The sequence below is a fragment of the Mauremys reevesii genome, linkage group 16, assembly GCF_016161935.1.
Source record: "Mauremys reevesii isolate NIE-2019 linkage group 16, ASM1616193v1, whole genome shotgun sequence".
NCBI classification, from domain to species: Eukaryota; Metazoa; Chordata; order Testudines; family Geoemydidae; genus Mauremys; species Mauremys reevesii.
Window position 1 is genome coordinate 10,478,827 of NC_052638.1, and position 21,093 is coordinate 10,499,919.

The 21,093-nt window shown below is 44.1% G+C and overlaps 1 protein-coding gene and 2 long non-coding RNA genes across 5 annotated transcripts in view; 2 read left to right on the forward strand and 1 right to left on the reverse strand.

Moving 5' to 3' along the window:
- GNAO1 (G protein subunit alpha o1) overlaps positions 1-21,093 on the reverse strand; it is a 309,727-nt gene that overhangs the window by 75,403 nt on the left and 213,231 nt on the right. For all 3 annotated transcript variants that reach the window (XM_039502945.1, XM_039502944.1, XM_039502947.1), the window contains exon 4: positions 19,796-19,956. In XM_039502945.1, the coding sequence (XP_039358879.1) occupies positions 19,796-19,956 (161 nt within the window). The remainder of the gene's footprint in view (positions 1-19,795; positions 19,957-21,093) is intronic.
- LOC120384348 lies at positions 1,059-2,805 on the forward strand. Its single transcript, XR_005588764.1, has 3 exons — positions 1,059-1,132; positions 2,146-2,335; positions 2,768-2,805. It is a non-coding gene; the product is annotated as an uncharacterized LOC120384348 (long non-coding RNA).
- LOC120384347 lies at positions 3,829-5,246 on the forward strand. Its single transcript, XR_005588763.1, has 2 exons — positions 3,829-4,114; positions 4,810-5,246. It is a non-coding gene; the product is annotated as an uncharacterized LOC120384347 (long non-coding RNA).

Below are 21,093 nucleotides of genomic sequence, written 5' to 3' on the forward strand. Positions count from 1 at the left end.
CCCAAGCATGCGCTTGGCGTGTTGGGGCCTGGAGCCGCCCCTGGACAGAAGTCACCTAGCTCTCTGTAGATCAGGTGCAGGATGGCTGCAAACATTCCCCAGAATTCCACACCCATGTCCCGTAACCTCGGGGGCCATCTCTAGATGTCTGACCTAGGAGGGAGATAGTTGATCTCCAAAACCCATCTTCTCCTCAGCCTCTTGGTGGGGACTGCTCACAAGGGGACTAACTGGTGCCATTTGTAATGGTGAGCTATGTGATGTAGACACCTGTCTACTAGGAACTGGTCTGAGACTAACAATTCAAAACACACAGGTCACCAGATCAGAAATGGCATTGACTTGAAGTCATTTGTTCTGGGCTGGACGGCAGGACCGTGTTCTCAGTCCCCAAGGAGATTTAAACCTGTCCTGAATTCACTCCCTGGGTTTTTAAGTGGGTGTAATTAATGGTGTCAAAGTGGCAGATTATGTGCTACTTAACCCCCTAAATGCTGCTGAACAGAGAACTGGCTCTGCAAAGCCGTCAGTCTAGCAGGAGATGCAAGCTGAAAATCCTCACAGAAAGCCATAGCAGAGCACAATATGGCATCTCTGGAGGAGTTGCTGCTACACTTTCGGCTTGTCAGAAATAATATGCTAAATAATCCGCCGAAATTGTGCATTTATTCCACCGAGTAAACATTATACTATACAGTTAGGGGGCTCTTGAAAGCAGTTAAAACAGACAAGATTTCCGTGGAAATGTTGCAATAATTTTACTTTATAGGCCTCTTTTCAAGACATTAGGAGCCTGGAAATGCATATAAATGTGTGCACACAATTTATGTATGCAATTACTGTAACTCTGTGCACAAGTCTGCATTTGTGCTTGAAAATGGCCAGTTAGTAGCTCAACTTGCTTGCGTCTCTCTCTGAAAACATCAGCAGAAGCCGACAGTGCATGAGGCTTCAGGTGTTTTTTCCTGTTGGCTATCTATGACTGTCAAGACTGAAGCTGGCAGAACCTCTTTATGATGAGGAGTAAGGCATTCTAGAATTTGTATGATGAGATGAAACTCTTTGTTATGCATGGACAAGATAATATGAGCTTCTGATTTCCTTAGGGTGTCATCACGTGAGCAGCCTGAAGGTAGTTTGAGCACCTTAACTGTGAATTTGTATACTTTAAAATATTGGGGTTTCTCATACGTTTAACTTTAGCTTATTTTCTGTCTTCTTAGATAGTTGTTTTTTACAAATGACAATGATCCTTTGAGGATTTTTCTCTTGAAGTTGTCGATATGTGCACTCAACTAGAGCTCAGGTAAATATTTCTGGTGAACAATTAGCTGAAAACACACTTTGGGGGGGCACTGAAGCTATTCACGAATTTGGGTTGAATTTGGCAAATACTTTCAACCAAAACAAAACAAAATACAAACGAAGAAGGAAAACAAACAAAAAAAATCCATTTTTCCCCCTCAGAAATGTCAAATCATGTGATTGGGCATCAAACTGAAAAAACAATTATTTGCTCAGCTCTACTGTCAATCTTAACTTTGCTTGAACAACGTTTTTTATCTGGATTCCATGATAAGATGACTAGGTCTTTTACAACATACGAAGGGGTTGAAGTGGGAGGATGGGCTTGCAATTGATTTCGGTTTCCAGAAGAGGGGAGTCAGGTTTCAAAATTTGGTAAATGTTGCTCTAAATCAGGGGTAGGCAACCTATGGCACATGTGCCAAAGGCGGCACACAAGCTGATTTTCAGTGGCACTCACACTGCCCGGGTCTTGGCCACCAGTCCGGGGGCTCTGCATTTTAATTTAATTTTAAATTAAGTTTCTTAAACATTTTAAAAACCTTATTTACTTTACATACAACAATAGTTTAGTTATATATTATAGACTTATAGAAAGAGACTGTCTAAAAACATTAAAATGTATGACTGGCACGCGAAACCTTAAATTAGAGTGAATAAATGAAGACTCGGCACAGCACCTCTGAAAGGTGGCCGACCCCTGTTCTAATGTATCTTAACTTGCAAAATGCTCGGGTCCAGAGAGCAAGCTTACAGAGGGGGAGTGCTGACCTGCACTTTAAAAAGAGCAATTAGAATCCCAAAGCGACACTGATCACATGGGGCTGCCTTATCTACCAGGCATGTGATTTTGGAGCATGTATATTTCCGGCCCTTCCAAGCGAAACCACCACATTGCACAGGAGAGACAAAAGAAGCCAGCAGCGAAGGGGTTAAAGAAATGCTACTAGTGACTTAAGTCATCAGCAAGAGGGAAATTCAGACTGAACAACGAAAAGCTGACATTTCATTGGCTTCAAACCATGGAGCGGTTTGTGCCTTGTTTCTTTTCCATGTATTTAGTTATTTATTTATATTTTTGCTCAACCAAGAGAACAAAGACAGTTCAGCCTAAAATTCCAGCCTTAACTGGGGGTGGAGAAGGGGCTGCAGGACCAATCTGTTCTCTCTGGACCATTCATCACAACACATTCTGACCGTTGCTGGCAAAACAAGCTGTGTGGGCTTGGATCTCCGGTTTAAAGTAATGTTGAGGATCCAGGGAGCTTATTTGGAGAAGGTATTGTGGCTGAAAAATTTGTGGGTTTTTCGACAATCCCAGTGTGAGTCTTATCGTCTTAACTCGATTTTTTTGTTTTTGTGGGAAATTCACTTATTCCACCATAGACCTGGAATTTCAGCTGCGGTCTGTGATGGCGCTGATAGAATGCTAACACAGCCTTGATGTGTTTTGCACTTGCAGAGTAGCAACCAAATAACAAGGCACAAGAGAACTCTCACCTAATGGGATCCTGTCTTCAGCCCACCTATCCCCACTACTCCTTGAATTCTTGTCATCTTTCCAACAGATGGGGTGAGAGTGGGAGGATCCTTTATGCACCCAACCCCCAATAGAAATCTAGGGCCAGATCCTCAGCTGTTGTACATAACCAACCCCAGTTCCATTGACTTCAGTGGAACTACGCTGATTTACGCCCCCTTAGGATGTGAGCCCTGATATTTGGAAACACCAGGACACCAAGTGGTTGGGTGTAAAATCTTCAGAAGGTTTGCTAACCTGAAGGAAAGTAAGAGTTCCATACACTTGTTCTGACTTGTTATGTGCACATGGGCCACCATATGCATTGCACAAACTGAGCCCGAACACAAAATCCTGTGCTGCTGAGCACGGCGTGCCGGGATTCCCAGATATACATCCCTTATGCCACCAAACACAGAGTGGTTGGTATGCCATTGAACATGCAGTGCAAGGTGTACCCTACAAACACATCCCTTCTGTCCCACTGAATGTACAAAACCAGGCATGCCCAAATGCATCCCACCATGGACTCTGGATGTCTGGCACCAGCTGGGCCCAGCAAATGCCCACAACCCTATGCAGCTGCATATACTCTACCAGTGGAACATAAAATTCCACATATGTCTGAAATCACGCCTCCCCTGTGCTGCTGAAGGGACCTTTACCATATTGTCACAGATACCATGTGAGTTGCAAGGAAGCTGTAAAAGCAGCAAAGAATCCTGTGGCACCTTATAGACTAACAGACGTTTTGTAGCATGAGCTTTCGTGGGTGAATACCCACTTCTTCGGATGCAAGAAGAAGTGGGTATTCACCCACGAAAGCTCATGCTACAAAACGTCTGTTAGTCTATAAGATGCCACAGGATTCTTTGCTGCTTTTACAGAACCAGACTAACATGGCTACCCCTCTGATGCAAGGAAGCTGGTGAGGAAGCACCGAAGAAATCATGCAGGTGTTGTTCTGGGGCACAAAATCCTCGTGAGAAAGTGCTTTGCATCTGAGAACAAACTTGAGGCAAACAAGCGGCCGTTGCACTGAGATGCATAATATAGTTGTGTAGCAGCCAGGCAGCTCTAGCGTGCCAGTTCTGGCTCTCTCAAGGCTACAGTAAGGAATTTGTTCTTTTAATCTGACTCAAACCTCTCTGCTTCCTAAAGCGAGGCAAAGGATTTGGAATCCGCAGCAACATTGTATGGCAGGGTGAGGAGGGAATGTCCCACTGGGGCAAATAATGTGCTGCATTAAGGCGTGGGAAAAGCCCAGGCTTGCACTCTTTACCAAACAAGGTAAGGCAGCGATCCGAATAGGCTGAATAATTGGATCAAGTCTAGACCTTGATAAATAACAAAGAAAAGTGGGGTTTAGTTGGGGATCATCAGAGCTATTAAATCAATTAATGTGTGAAATGATTATTGCTGGGCCCAGGGCTCCCAGAGGCAAACCCCGACCTTGGCATGAATGTCTTGGCTGATCACTGGGGATTGGGAATCCTCTCCTGAAATGCAGATTAACAGTGACGCTGCTAGAGTAGCTCCCACAGACCTTACTCTGCCTACCTACACAGGGGCCAAAGGTCACTTTTGTTTGCCTTTTCTATTGCAGCCTTCAGTGCACCCCATAGACATTAACGTATGTATCCTCACAAGAGGAGGTCGGGAAGTATTAATAGCCCCCAATGTACAGAGGAGGATCTGAGACACAGACTAAATAGCTTGTCCAAGGCCACTCAGGGAGTCTGTGCAAATCCATGTGCAGGGTCCAGATCTGTTTTATCCTAGCCCAGTGCCAGCTCTCATCATCATATTGTGAGTCTCACCATATTTGATATCTGATAGCGATGAAATGCAATGGAGAGACAGAAGGGGAGAGTAGAGAGATAAATACATCACAGGCTCAGGGGTCTGATCAGGCCTGTTCTACAGTGCTGTCCCTGACTTTACGACAGGTACTGTGCTTTAATCTGCTTTGCTCTGCTTTCTAGGTTTGACCTGCATTAGGAGAGTCACCCTTCTTTGGCCTCTCCGCCCATGCTCTGGCTGCAGCCAGGCAAGAATTCCCGTGCTTTCTAGTCTCCTACCAGCTTGCACCAGTGCTGCAGCAATGTTTGAATTCTGCTTTTCCGTCTCTTCACTGCGCTCGGCTCCCCACCTCAGACCTGCAGTACTGCACCCTTCCCAGAGACCCCTGCTTTCTAGACACCCCGCCCCCCTCGGTCTGCTCTCTAGCCGAGGCCTCCACTCCAGCATTACAGAAGATCCCCTTTCAGTCTTCCCCAGTTCCGCTCCATGCTGCGCCCTCCCAGTTCTCCCCCTTTCTCCTCTCTTCCTGTGTTCTGCTTCCCAGTTCAGCCCCTTGCTAATGTAAGGATAATAGCCATATCCTACTCTGCCTCTAAGAATAAAGTCCCCTAGCAACCAACTGTCTGACAGTGACATTCATTTGCTCCACGACAGCCTTGTGCTCATTAGTGAGTTTCCACTGAATAACATGCTTTAATGTGTCTGCACATGACAGACTCTGCCAGATTCTGTCTGAGCCGAAGGCAATTGCTCTGAAGCGGCTCAGGCAGGGAGGTAAGCGCATCCTGCAGGAGTGTAGCACGACCTTTGGTTTAGGAATCTGCACCGCCATTTTCCCGATCCTTCTTAAAAATTAGGATGAATGGGACTCAGGACTATTACTGTGCAAATAACTGAGTATTTGGTTTGGGTGCAGGTCTGAAACACCGAGGGAAGGGGTGGGGGATAGTGGTTGACCCAAATTTGCATTTTATTTTATTTTGCACAAAACCTTTTGCCTTGCACTACTCAGAACGTGAGTCTCAGGCTGAGTGCGTTGCTTTAATGAGGAATAGACACAGGCCAGCAGCCAGTGGTGGAGTTGCCACCTTTACCATATTGCCCTCTGCACTCATCATGTGGTGATCTTGTCTTCACATCATCATGCAAATGTGAACAAATCACAGAGTTAATTGGCTCGAGGAGGCTTTTAAGAGCTCTCAGAAAACAGAGCTCTTGGAATCTGCGCCTAAAAATAATTCAGTGGCATTTAGTAGCACTGAGCCTAGACGCACATGCAAGTCAGGTAACCAGTCAGGACTGTGTTATAAAATAGGACCATTATGAAGACCCACAATTATTTTGAGGTGCAAAATCAGAGGTTGAGGTCAGGGCCTTTTAAAAATCAGGGCCTTAATTTCCTGACTGCTTGTTTGTGTGGCACTGGACAGCAGCCCCCTCAAAATCCGGGCTATTCCTATGAAAATCCAGATCCGTAATACTTGCTGACTGAAAGCTGGGCAAGAGGCCTGACAATCATACGGCAGCTGCAGACACATGGGGAAGTTGGATTGCTCAATATGAATTCTGGCTAGAGAGAATTCATGACCCTGCTATTCTCAGGCGTTTAACCATTCTGACTGAACAGCAAACACTTAACGAATCCTAGGAAACCTTGGCATGTGTCTCCAAGAAACTCCCTTTGCATAGAGCAGTCTGGATCTGTGCCTCTGTATAAATCAGCACTCGGCCATGTGGCTTAACAATGAACCTTTTTCTTCTGCCCCTCTGCATGATGACACATGACATGTATGACACTGATGACACATTACATGTTGGCTGTGTCTTACTACTCCGCATCACACTGGCCTCTTTGTTTTTTTCTAAAAAAACTACCCCAGTAGCTTCTAGTAATGGCGGCAAGCCTTGCCGTATCAGGACTGTACGAGGAGCGTGGTTGGGATTGTTACTGCAGAGTATTCCATGAGCTAGATTCACCCAAGCTGGCGCAAAGAAGTATAAATCACACCTCCTTGTGCCAGCTACTCCCCCGACATCTCAGAGGGATAGTCAGCTGGTTGCCACAACGTGCCTTCCCTTATGGTTATAGTACGCGAAGGAAGGGCAGCTTTAAATTGCAATCGGGACTCCACGAGTGCCTTGTCACCAGAAATCAATGTATTGCCTGCCTGGTCGCTGCAGCCAGTGCTGCCTGTCTTCTTGGGCCTGGACGGGTCTCCCCGCAGAGGAGACAGGGTGATCATTTTGCTGCGAGCTTTCTGTCACCATCAGCGGCCTCCACAAGAGTCTATGACAGCAGAAACGGGCACAGACCCGAGAATGAATTGGTGAAGCCGAGAGTAGAATTTCTCCCAAGAACATGATGGACCAGCAACCTGTGGCATCAGTCAGTGCATCTCCCTTAAAGGTTCTGAATTCTTGGGGCCAGATCTTCACAGGGTGTAAGTCAATACTGCTCCACTGATTTCAGAGTCTGATGAAAGGAGGCCCATTGACTTCAATGAAGCTACGCTGCTTTGCAGCAACTGATGGTGAGGTGTTCAGAGCCATCACAGAGATCAGCACCTCTGGAGTCTCACAGCTGCCAAAATTAGAACATCTAAATTGTCTCCCAGTGAGGAAAACGTCCACTGGAAGCCGTTTTGGGAGAAGGGTACAAGACTGAACTAACGAGCAGACCGTTGTAAAGTGAGTGGCTAGTCCCAAAAGGCAGAGATGATGGAAAACGGGGATTGTGAACGGACACATAAGGGGCAATAATAAAAAACAAACAAACCTACTGCCCCACCAAAAAAAACAAGCCAAAAAACAAAACAAAACAAAAAAACCCCAGCACCTTGGCAGATTGCCAGTTCCAGCTGCCTTAAGTGTATTTCAGAATAAAAATACACAACCAAACGACTAAAATATCCCTGCACCAAATCTGTCACCTACAGCCCTTTCAACGGAACAGTCTCACTTTGCTGTAATTTGTCAGCCATAGATGTGAGCAGATTACATAGCAGTTAGCAGTGGGACTCTACATGTTTCTGCAGGACAAAACATAAGCCCAGCTGCTAGATCTGGGATTTCTTGACCCAGGGCTACTCCCTCTCTCTGACAAGCAACTCTTTCCCAAAATGTGAAGTCCATCCCAGGATAGGAAGGAAGGAAAAGCAAAAAGTTGCAGAAGAGTCTCTGAAATATGAAGTGTTATATTTAAAATCCGAACAGCCTGGTACCACAAACAACTTTATGTGTCTAATACCTGCATTTTCCTAAGTCTACATAATTTAAACTTTCTGGTCATCTTAGATTTTTTTTAAAAAAACAAGATAATTCCCACGGGGGGAAAAGGTTAATTTAGGCTTGATTCTGCCATGGTATTTATGCTCAGTAGTTACAATATAAGTAGTCTACTGCGTTCAGGGACAGCAAGGTACTACTAAACATGAGTAAAGGTGGCAGGATCAGGCTTTCAGAAATGCAGCCACTTCTGGGTGGGCACATAGCATAAATTCACTAACCCCCAGCAACAAAAATTTAGGACAGAATGCAAAGAGTGCTCTAGTATATTTTCTGGTATTTAAAATGCTGGAATGTGGTTTGTTTTTTTCACAGAAGTGTACAGAATTTGAATACCCTCTCTCTCCCCATCGTTTGCCAAATTCCTTTTGCTACTAAACAAGGCATTTAAGGACAACACACATGATGTGGTAATGTACTGTTCCCTCACTGTGGGTTGGAAAACCGTTTTAAGTCCATCAGAAACCCTGTGGTCCAGTTTAGGATCATGGGTATTGAAACCAAAGTCATAGATTCATAGAGTCCAAGGCCAGAAAGGACCACTGTGATTATCTAGTCTGACCTCCTTTATCACGCAGGCCAGATAACTTCCTCAGAATAATTCCTTTAGAGTTACTGCATATTTTGTTTAAAAAAATCCAATCTTGATTTAAAAATTGCCAGTGATGGTGAATCTACTATGGCCCTTGGTAAATTGTTCCAATGGTTAATTACCCTCACCGTTAAAACTTTACAGCTTATTGCCAGTCTGAATTTGTCTAGCTTTAACTTCCAGCCATTAGATCTTATTACACCTTTGTCTACCAAATTCAAGAGCCCATTAACAAATATTTCTTCTGCATGTAGGTATTTATATACTGCGATCAATCAGTCCATTTAAGCCAGGCACTGTAACTTCAATCCACAAGGGGAAAGAAGTTTAGCTAACGTGCTGGAAGGCTGTATGAAATGCCAGAGAGGTGGAAGTTACCACAAACGCTTTATTCATGGGGAATTAATTATCCAGACTGGGCTATTTACTGGAACTATTCAAAAAGACCTTTGAAAACCTATTTGTTTCTGGGAGAAAAGGTAACACAGTGTCCCCGGTGGTCTGCAGGGGATCCAGATAAGACAACACTACAGGCTTGGTATTTACCTTTCTGTTGAGCTGGCAGGTGAATTTGGTATCCCCTGCTACAGCATGCAGAGCCCCAAGTGATGGAATTCTGTTCTAGCCAGTGATAACTTTAGCTCCTATCAATACCTCTCCTTTAACCCCCACAGGTAGAGCCTCCTCTCTTCAGGGAGGCTAGAGATTCATCTAGGGTGATGTCAGTTTAGCCACGTCTCACATAGAAATCTGTCTGCACCACACATAAAAGGTGGGCTCTTAACTCGTGTTTAGCTAATGGCAGCTCTTGGTAGCAGCTAAAATTAAGGTCTATAACAGGAGGCTGGGGTTGAACTTGAGCTGCTAACCTGAGTTAAAAGCTGGGTTGCTGGGTCTTCCCTGTTGTTTAACCAGAGTTAGCTAACCCGAGTTAAGAACACAGCTTGTTTTGCAGTCAAGACACACCCATAGACCAAGGTGCCTTTTGCATGTAGAATACACCCACCCTAGAAATTCAGGAGACTTCTGCCAACTTAAAGGAGCAGGTCCTACCACATTGCTTTGCCATTTACTCTCTTTAGGCAGCTGCTCTAATGAACTCCTTTATTAATGAGGCTAGCAGGAGTCCATCTGATTGGGTCATCCTTTGGGAAAACTATTTGTGCCTGCGCTTCTGAAAGGATGGACGAAAGAGCCCAGTCAAGGAAATAAGTTTGCAAATGACTTCTCCTCTCCCGACAGACCACCCAGTTCACGAGAGGGCTTGCCAGGAGCTAACTGGAGAGTACATGCCCCTCTCTGTGACTGCCGCGGCCTAAAAGGGAGCAGAAGGGGGTAGGCTGAAAGCAGGGTCATGGCCCCAGCCTCTGTTCTGCAACAGCCAACAGAGCTGGCTGGGCTTGTGTTAGGGAATGTAGTAAATCCCCTCCAAGCATGATGGAGCTCCTGCTCTGCCATGTCTCCGTGGTGAGTCCCCCGGAGGAATTCTGGTTGACTCAGCAGCCTGGAGACCTTGTGTTCCAAGATCCTTCTCAGAATGAATGTTTCAGAGCTGAGTTGGAAGCGTCTGAAGACAGTTTAGATGAGAATTGCTGACACAACCTAAACTGCAGTTTATTAGCACAGATGGGATCATTATAAGAAATGGGTACATCTGATGTGTATTGATTTCCCGCCTGGTCAGCGTCTGGCATAGACTAAGTGCACTGCTTAGTCAGCCCTTCAGGCTTCTAACCCTTCCTATTTTGATTCAGCTTCTTGTTTGGTAACGCCAACAATAGAGAAAATGACATTTCTTAGTGCTGGTCAGCAGCTTGTTTGGTGTTTTGTTTTGAGGTGGGATAGGGGAAAGATGGGCAGAGTTAACTACATCTCTCCACTCTTCCCTTGTTTTAACCCCTTCTGGCTTTGAGACATTGTGCCAAAGCCACTATTCTACCAGCTCAGGAAGACTGGACCAGACTATCCATGATGCCCCTGAACTCAAGGACAATGCCCCGCTACATTCAGTGCACACGTACAATGCTGACAACACAGAAGATGGAATTTCAAAGGGAAAGGCAGACAGTGCCTTCATCTGGAAAGAGCGTGGCTTATGTGAAATTAGTTGGTGGGCCTCAGCCTAGTATTGAAAAGAGTCTCTGTCACAAAATCCACCGTTACATTGGGTGCTCATTGGCATACTTATTGGAAGTCCAAGCAGAGAGGTGAGCAGAGTCTGAACTAAAGGGCCCTGGAGTCTGGTTCCTCCGGCTCAGGGCTGAAGCATTTTGTTAGGTTGGTGTAGAAAACACTTGCTCTGCTGCTGTCCTTATTGTATCTGCTCTGTGCATATATAGAGAACCTCTGTCTCCAGGGCTGTGAATCCTGTACCTGTCACAAGGAACTAAAGTCATGAATAAAGTGGGAAAAGTGGAGAACCAAGGAAGCGAAGGGTAATGAGTGATATATTCTCTTTCCTCCCTCTTCCAAGCCCTCTCTACTCCTAGATTCATTCTCGTGAAAATGGGCTCTTTCACTGCTACCCTGGCTTTTCTGGCTTGTCTGTCTTGTCATTCATATGGTTAAATCTGATTTTTCAGTAGCTTCAAGGGAGGGAGTTCAGAAGACAGATTAACCCTTGGACAATGACAGTTGTTTGCAGAGACTCGGATACCATTTGGACATTAGACATCATGGATATGTTCTGAGTTCCGATAAACTCTGTTGTAAATCTTGCAGGTGTGTCACAGCATCCGATTACTTGGGCAGTTATCTTGTTTTACAGAAAATTCTTGCCCATGTGCTGCAGGTATCCAAAGCAATGCTAGCTCAATGGTGTAACGCAGATGAGTTGTCTAGATGCAAGAAAGGTTTATTACAATGTGTTCTTGCCTCTTACATGCTGCTCTTTCAGTGTTGCTGAGTGCCAGGAAAAGGATTCAATCCATAAATGTTCATATACCCTGGGAAGCCAGGGTGGGAAAGCATCGGCATCACGTCGTTGCTCTCTGTCGCTAACAAGAAGGACCTTACACAGCTCTTTCCAGGTACATAGCTATGACCTGGTGCCAGGCCACTCCATGCTCCCTTGTGAAGTAGGATGAACCTGAATTCAACTTTCACTATTCCTTGAACCAAGGTTCAAGGCAAGGGCTGTCTGGGAGACAGAGATGGGAGGATGCTGTTGGGAAGCTGGGCACCACATGTAGGCCCTTAGGACTGGATTCAACCCTAAGCTCAGAAACCTTCCCATTTCCATTTTTGTTTAAGTTAACTTATTCTACTCTCATATTATAAGCGATGTCTCTCAAGGAAAAGACTTTGCTGACTGCCATGTTAACTTCCCCTCCTGCTGAGTTAGTCTCCCAGCTTACAGTGCTTAATATTATTGACTTGTATTATGATAGTACCTAGACGCCTCAGCCAAGGTCACAACCCCATTCTGCTAGACACCGCACAAGCGCATGGTAAGAGACAGTTCCGGAGTCTGAGCACCTCTGAATTGGTGCCATAGTTACCTCACGAGGCACAAACAATGTTATTCCACATCGACCTTCTCTGCACTTGATTGAGCTTTCCCCTTCTGCAGTCTGTTCACCTCTGACTGAAGTAAATGGCATTGAGCAATACTGGTCCAATCAACTGCATTTGCCGATATGAGTTTTATAGGGCGGCTTGGTTTTGCTTATCACGTAGGGAGCTTAACATTCAAACTTGAGCACCGAAGGCAGGAATATTTACTTGCAAGCAAAGATAAGTCAAACCATAAATCCAGCTAAACGGTATCTACAGCTCCGACTTGAGTAATGCAGCAAATTATCCCTTTTGGTTTTATTGGTACTTGTGGCCTAAGGTGTAAAGGTGGATTGTTCAATAAATAGCTCAACAGACTCACCCCAATTAATTGGATTGTTCACTTACGCTGATATTCCTTCCAATTAAACCTAAGTGAGGTTGAGCGATGGGATAGACAGAGGAGGGAGCATGTCAAGCACATTTTAATGGACAAATGTGATGAGAAAATAGAATCTGCCCATCTGATGGGAATAATAATGGAAAAACATGACCTTTAATATTTCTTTCTTAAATCTGAGAGGCCCCTCTAGTAATCGGAGTGCATTAAAATGTGCATTGTCTTAGAATTTATGTGTAAAGCTATAGTGCCCAGCAAGTCATCCAAGCTGAATCTTTACTTTGCTGGTAAAACTAGTTTCACAGTGCTCCATGGTCCCAAAGCAGGTGGCACTTGTACAGGGGTAATAAAGCACAGGAATGGTACTTACACAAGCAGTAAATTAGACCTGATGTGCTAAATGGAAATGAATGTCCATCTTCTAGCCATGTTCAGCCTCTGCCCTAGTGTCCCTAGCAACACTCCATTACTTTCACGTCTGCAGCAGGATTCATTACCCTCCCTCCTAGTCCATCCACCACAGAGGGTGGGCTAAGGAAAAAGGAGGCTCCAACAATCAGTGTTGAAGGGGGAGGGAGAGGAGGAGAGAGAGTTTTCTGAGGAATAATCATTGGATCCTTAGTATCAGAGAGAGTGATGAAAAAGACCTATGGAGTCATCTGGTCCCAGCTCCTACTAGCATGGGATTATCCACTGCATTCTCCAGTGCTTTATCCACAAATCGGCATTGGGCATCCACCCTTTCCACTGGGCAACTGTTTCTCAATCTAACAGACTTCTCTGTTAGGAAATTCTTCTTGATAGTCAACTCTAAATTGTCCTTCTCTTAATTTCAGCCCCATTAGTCCTTTTTTCTAGTCCCTTGTCTGTCAGTGGCCTTGCTTCGGGGATAGAGAATGGTACGCTATGAGCACCAGCCTTCTTTGTCAGAGCAGCTCTCTGACCTTGTGTTTAGTAATGGCCGGCTCCAGCTGCAGCAAGGGAAGGGATGGGGATGGAATGCTGGAGGGTGATGAGCTCTGCTAAGGTTCATGTGTGGTGACCCTTGAAACATGTGCCGTCCCCTCTTCCTTTTGCTTAATCCAAGGCTTTGTAACCCAGTGTGATGGGAGAAAGGGGTGTGTGGGGGAGGGAACCCAAGCAACCAAGACAAATAGAGCTGCAATGAAAAATTCTGCTGCATCTGACAGGGCTGTGTGCAGCAGGGCCAGGCCTTTGGGAGCAATAATGGAGAGATCAGGCTCCATTTTCCAATGCGCTGCAAATTAGCTATCTTAGAGGATAGCCGGGTGATGGGGAAATGTGCACACGTTGCAACCTAGTTAAAGCTTCATGGTCTCTAAGAGGACTGGGGAGGAGAGCGGTGTTAAGCAGTGAGGTGGGGGAGGAGATTGGAAGGAAGACTCCCGCAGCGTAATCACTGGACGAGTTTGCACATATGCTCCTCTCAATGCTTTCCTTTTGGGGTTAGTATGAAACTGCATGGATCTGGGGCTAGAGGGGTCTCAGGCTGGTTCCTCAACACCACAAAAGCCACCATCATAGCTGTCCCCCTTGCTGAATAGGCATTGAGAATAAATTATCCTCTTACTCCTGGAGTTGGTCCATCCAGGTCAGGATTGAGTTTGATGGGACGGTGCAGCCTATTTTTATCTTGTCTGCGCACATACCACTGACCACAGTGGATGGTTAACAAGGCGGGACTGGTGTTCTGTAAATCATTCTAGGAACTGCAGTCTGCGGTGATATTGCACTGACTAGTCTGCAGAAGAGAAGAATGAGGGGGGATTTGATAGCTGCTTTCAACTACCTGAAAGGGGGTTCCAAAGAGGATGGATCTAGGCTGTTCTCAGAGGTACCAGATGACAGAACAAGGAGTAATGGTCTCAAGTTGCAGTGGGGGAGGTTTAGGTTGGATATTAGGAAAAACTTTTTCAATAGGAGGGTGGTGTAGAACTGGAATGAGTTACCTAGGGAGGTGGTGGAATTGCCTTCCTTAGAGGTTTTTAAGGTCAGGCTTGACAGTTGGGGATTGGTCCTGCTTTGAGCAGGGGGTGGGACTAGATGACCTCCTGAGGTCCCTTCCAACCCTGATATTCTATGATTCTATGACTAGGAAGATATTACGGAACTGTTCCAGTGTTCTGCAAGTCTTGCTTGAAGGATGTTAAACAGACTCACCAATGTGGGAGCTGTCTTGGGAAAACAGGCAGTTAGCAGCCATCCATATGTCCTAGTTCCTCTCTGGGGTTCTTTTAGAGCAGTGTAATCACTAGGCTGCCATTCAAGAGATCGCTCGACTCTTTCTGTTCCTCATAGAATGATTTAAGTTAGCATCGTTTTGCAGCATATTCTTACACCTCTGCATCGTTCTCCATACAAAGGGTTGGTTGGTGTATGTGGTGGTGTAATAGTTTGAAATGAAGGTTATACCAATATCTCAAGCAGATTCCCCTTCAAAGAGAGTGGAGCTGAAAATATTCTCTGGAGGATTGTGCAGCTGAGGCCGTAAGCAGGATGCCAATATTTTACTCTGAACTCAGTGTAACGTTTCCAAAATTCATTGCCAACAGAGTCCTTGACCCTGGGAATGTTAAGGTTTCAACAGCCACTGGCATGTTGCTAAAAAGTCAATACATGTTTGTATTGTACATGTCTGATGATTGTTCTGTTTCTTTGGAGTAAGGAGGAGAATAACCTGTATATCTGTGTCCACTGGAAAAGGATTCTGGCCTTTTTATGTATGTCCAATTGCCCATCTTCTTACCTATCTAGCCAAGAGCATGTGCTACTTCAGTATTCAGTTTGTGTGCGCACATCCCAAAGGGACATTCAGAAGTAGGCACCCAGTCAAGTGTGCTGAAAATCAGGTTCTTCCTGTGCAGTGCCCCGATCTGAACCTGCCTAGTTAGGAATCTGATGAGAGGAAAGAACCTTTCACTTTTAAAATCTGATCCAAAGTAAGAGATTAAAGAATCCCAAAGGAAATACCTGTTGTGTGATTTTTGAGTACAAATGTGGGTCTACAAATACACTCCAATTGAAGGTGTCCTGCTGTAGAAGAAAAAGACAAGAGGAGTGCCCAAGACTTTTCTTTATGAGCAGGGGGCGCCATAGCTCACAGGCAGCAAGATTAAAAAAATAAAAGTGGTGGTGGGGGAACAAGGAAATGGAGTGGGAATGAAAGAAACCAAAAGCAGATGATTAGGGATACAGCACTCAATCCACCTATAAATTTGCCTGTAGACAGATGAAAAAGCCACCGCCAAATGACAGAAACATCTGCAATGTTTTAATGTCCTTCCCTTTCACTCCTTTGCCTATTGCTTTACTCTTAATGGAAGATGCTGGCTAAGATACCAGAGGTCCCTTACAGAGCATCAACTATTTCTCTCATTTTCCTCCTTGCAATCAGAGCTTCCCCCACTTTCCTCAGCATGCGTGTGAGACCCTCCATAAAGACAGGCTGATTTTATAGACTTAAAACAAACCAAACCAAAAAGCTTTGGAAAAGCCCTATGCAGGGATAGGTATAAGTTAGATGTAGAAACCCAGATCTCTTCTGCCCATCTTTGATGGCGAGGAGGAACTGCAAATGCACATCATGTTTAGGGCAGTACAAGAGTGTACAATCTGTGAGTACTGGTATGGAATTAACCATAGGAAAATTTAGGCTAAAAAAACCCCATGATGGTGTCTCTCTCTCTTCTGTGCTATTGATTAGATTGCGGATTAGTATCCCAAGGGAAGCAGTAGGAGCCTCCTAGCTTATGATATTTAACACTATCCTGGACAAAGCACTAGAGGACATGATATAGGGAACAATTCTGCCTTGGCCAGTGGGTAACATAATGAGGCAGTTGCTTTTCCAGTTGCTTAGATTCTAGGGAGGTCGCTAATGTAGACGGTAAGAGATTTCCTGGTACATGTGGAAAAAAGCAGGGGACAACCATTGTGTCCTGGCTAATATCCATTCAGTTAATAAAACAGATGGTAATGGATAGGGCTGCGTCTGAGGGATTGCGGCGCACAGAACAGCATAGAGATACCAAAAAGGATCGCGCCTTTGAAATGCCTAAGTTGGACAGATAGCTTGGGACTCTCGGCGTTTGAGTGGGAGGTCTACCCTGGACTGCTACGGGAACAGAGTTAGGCCAACTCATATAGGCTGCTATGCTATATAATGACTGCACTCGAGTATAGAATTCAGTGGGTTGAGAAGTGCCTTGGACTACCCTGGCATATGAAACATATTTCTGTATGTCAATTCTGTTCAGCTACATTGATATCAGGCTACATGTTTAATACAAAGATGGGCCCAAACCAAAAGCCTGTCCCCATAGAGGTGCAGGTGCATCCAAACACCTGCAAACTTTGGGGAAGTTCAGATTCTGATATGATTCGGAGTCACTCCTTCTCTGCATTAAAAGGAAATAATTTCTGTATGTGCTGGTGATTTAAAGCCATTATTCGTTGCATTAAAAATGAAACAAAAAAGGTGTTCAAGGGTTAAGTGAAAAATACGCCTTTAAAAAAGAGATTCATTGGGTGTTAATAAGCACCAATTGAACTGTCACTTGTGTTACCACCTGGCACAGTGCACCAGGGCGTAGGGGAGTACCAGAAATGTTACAGTGTCCTTGTCCTATGGCAGGATCTCTGCTTCTAGTGACTAAACATCAGCAACTCCTAAATGGCAACAGATCTGAAATTGCAAAAGACTTCACTGGGTTAGCTATTTAAACGAAAGGTAGTGCTGAATTCATAGAAACAACTCCAGCCACAATGAAATCCCCAGCCGGTATTATGAGAGAGAGGTGCGGATTTTATCTGGCTAGAGTAGCTGCAGATGGGACAACTGAATAGAAAGCGTGAAGGCCTTTAAAGCTACTAGTTTCCTTCACTGGTGACTGATGTGCATGAGCGCGCCTTGCTGGCCTAGAGATCTAGATCCTCCAACCTTTAGCCGAGTAGTTCTATCGTCTTCAAAAGGTACTCCTGTGTGTAAGGGTGCCAGGATCAGTCCTTAATTCTTCTGTTCCTTCCAATCTTTAGTTCCTCCTTCTCTCTCTTTCACGCTCTGTGTGTTTGTGTGTGTGTGTTGGAGATTTTCAAAGCACTGCAGAGGAGTTAGTCACACATCTTCCATTGAAATTAGTGATGATTGGCTGTGATTGTAATACAATCATTGCTGAAAATATAGCACAGAGATTCCAAATCTGTTGTCGGTTCACAGACCACTAGCTGATGGACTCTGCAGAGTGTGCTGGTCATTTGGTGTGGGCTACTCCAGCTGCTAAATAGCATTAAAAGAAGATTGAAAATACAGGAATACTTTCCTACTGGTACTTTTCCATGGAGGATATATATATATCAGAGGTTCTCAGAAGGGGGGTTCATGAACCCTTGGGGGTTCGTGAAATGTTACAGGGGGTTCTTGGAAAAAAAATCCCTAATGGTGGACAGAGCTGTCCCTAGGGACCCCAGGCAGTACAGGGCCAGCAGCCCAAAGCTCCTGGACTTCCAGGATCTAAGCAGATCAAAGCAAGCTCATCTATCACACTGAGGAGATTTAAACTTCAAGACTCCTTATAAGAAATGGAAAGGGAGGTGGATATTTTTTGCTATTTTTTAAATTAAATAGGCAGCTAGTATTGTTTTTAAGATTATTATCATGAACAAGTTTAAGCTTTGTTGTAACGTGCGCTGTTTGCCTGGACTGCTCAAGACCTGAATGCTTGTGTAGGAGGAACTCTGAGTTGGCTTCTTAAATACCTTCCTGCTGTTTCACATCTGATACTTCTTGATGAAACATAGGAGCCTTGTCTTATAACAGGCTTATTCAAAGTGATACAAGCTATGAAGGTGAGATCTTGGAAAACTGTTGCCATTTTCATAATGTAATATAAATACTGTAATGATAAATAATAATAATAATAAATAGTGTGTAATAAGCATGTCATAAAAACAAATTTTATATTTCCAAGATCACTGCTTTTATTATTTATACTCCAGTGAAGGAGAAAATCCCTGGAAATATTCATTTTTAGGAGGGGGTTCGTGAGACTTGACATTTTAGTGAAAGGGGTTCACAGGTTGTTAAAGTTTGGGAACCACTGATATACTTTAAGGTTTTGGCCAGCACAGCCATAATCAGGGAATCATGAAAGTCTGTGTTGGCAAAAATGGCTGTTTTATTGTTAGAGTCAATAATGAAACAGATTAAATGTGAATATCCGTACAATAAATATTTGGAATTGGCATAATGTTAGGGTCACCTGCTATTTATAGAATCATAGGCCTGGAAGGGACCTCCAGGTCATCTAATCCAGTCCCCTACATTAATTATGGAGTACAAAATAATTGCATCTTGGTCTGAGGATGCTGGGTCATGACATCACAATATTTGCATGTTCCCATCTTGACATGGGTAAGCGCCTGATCGCACGGCATCATCGAGCCATGATACAACATAGTGAGATCAGTTGAAATCCCAGCATTTTGGTGTAAAGTTCTGATCTATTTTGGGGAATGTCTGATCTCAGGCTTTATCACAGAAGCTAAACAACCCAAACAGCATAATTGATTAAGTTGCAAAATGAAGTTGTTTTAGTATCAATCGTTAGGTAAAAGCAGACAGATTTAGTATTGGATGGATAACAATTAAAGCTGGGTCCACGCCAAAACGCATCAAATGAACACACCCAAACTCTGGGAAATTCATATCTGGATGTAGGTCCAGATCAGAAGTTTGCTGGTGGCCCTCCTATCTTCAGAATGAGGTGAACTAAGACCCTAGACTCGAACACTTGTGATCTTTGTGAAAACTTGGATCTGATTCCTAACTGTGCACCTTGAGCTCATTGTTAAGAATAATACTAATAACACAAGGAAACCAACACCACTGTAACAGCAAAGAGTTCACCTATTTCTGGGAGGCCTATCACCATAATGAGCTCTGTTAGGGAGGTGGAAATTGAATCAACTACATTGTGCTACAATTTGTCCTATTAACCAGGTAAACAAACTGACCTGTTATCTAACAGACTGTCCAGAAGTAAACTATCCCCATGAGCAGATCCACTAGATCAGTGCATGGACCAACCTGCTTTAAGACATTCCCTTTATAACATCCAGATCAAGCCCTGGGGTGAGCTATTCTGGGCAGAGAGACTAGCTCCGGATGGATCAGAATTAGATCTGTATCGGAGTCCTGCATGATACATTAAGAGCTTGAACACAACACTCATCCCAATCTTTAAACAACACCTCCAACAGAGTCATTGCCAAGACATACCTGAGCATTTTAAAGGACACTTCAGACCAAAGTTTAATAAGCCCAAATGCAACGTTTCCTCTCCTTCTGATACAATAACCTATGGAATGGGATACTCACTATTGGGCAGAGTCATTAAGTTGATATTCCCGGGACCGGTTGAAGCACTCCTGGATTCCAGAATCTGCCCAGAGTCTCATCATAGCGGACAGCAGCTCTGGAGAGAAGGGCTCTGTGTCCTCCATTCGACTTACTACATCACAGACCATCTTAGCATCAGCCTAGAGAGGAAAGAAGCAACAGGTCACATGAGTTGCTGAGATGTATTCTGGAACTAGAGAATCGTCCTCTCCTTCTTGAGACTCCTAAATAATAGAGAGAGTCCTCAGCGAAGATCCCACATGTTTCTGAGTCATGTTTTAGGATTCATAGCAGAGCCATCCAGTAGAGCAGCCAGAATTAAGGCCAGAATGAGGATGTGGCAAAGAAGCCATTAGGAAGTGATGGTCTCCTAGTACATATTTGCACAATGCACATTATACAAAGTTATGGTAGCGCAGTATGTCCAATTAGCAAATGGACCAATATGTATAATGTATGTACATCACATGGGCTATTTAGCAACACAAATAAACCGGATACAGTGCAGTTACATATGTATGTAAATTACCAGTAAATTGAGGTATGGGCTGGGCCAAATTCTGTTTAGTCATGTGTCACTCCACCACAGTAAAGAGGAATATCGTATGATAAGATAAGTAGAATACAGCCTATTAGACTATTTCAGATTTGTCTACTTCTTCTTCCTCTTTCCCATGATTTCACATCAGCATATGATGACATGATTGAGAATTCATAATAATAATTACATGCTGCAGATGTACATGGTGCTACACAATTTGGATGAAGACACATATCCTGTCATGATGAGTTTATAGTGTATCACATGATGACCACAAGCAAGAGGAGACATCTGCATGGTGCGGGGGAGGAGAGGGGAAGTTACTTTAAGATGGTCACTTATAACTGTGCGCGCCGGCACTGACTCTTCAAGGCTTTTTGTGATGGGTACGCTAAGGGTTTCCTTCCTCTTCCTCCCTTATTGATAGGCTTGGCAGAATTCAATTTTCATTCTTTTGTAATTTTGACGGATAATATTAATGTTTATTTTTACACTTTTTTTTCAGTTCTCATTAATGTAAATGTTCACAGTTGCACAAAATTATGGGTGTTAATCCCCCCTCCCCAATTTTTATTGATTTCAATTTTCATAGTTGTGGGAAAATATGGGGGGGGGTGTCAGACAAGGGAGGGGGTCAGACAATAATTATTTAATGACAGTAGATGTAGAGATTCAAGAGGTTGCAGCTCATAAACATTAAAACACAAATTGTCCACATCATATGCCAAAACACACA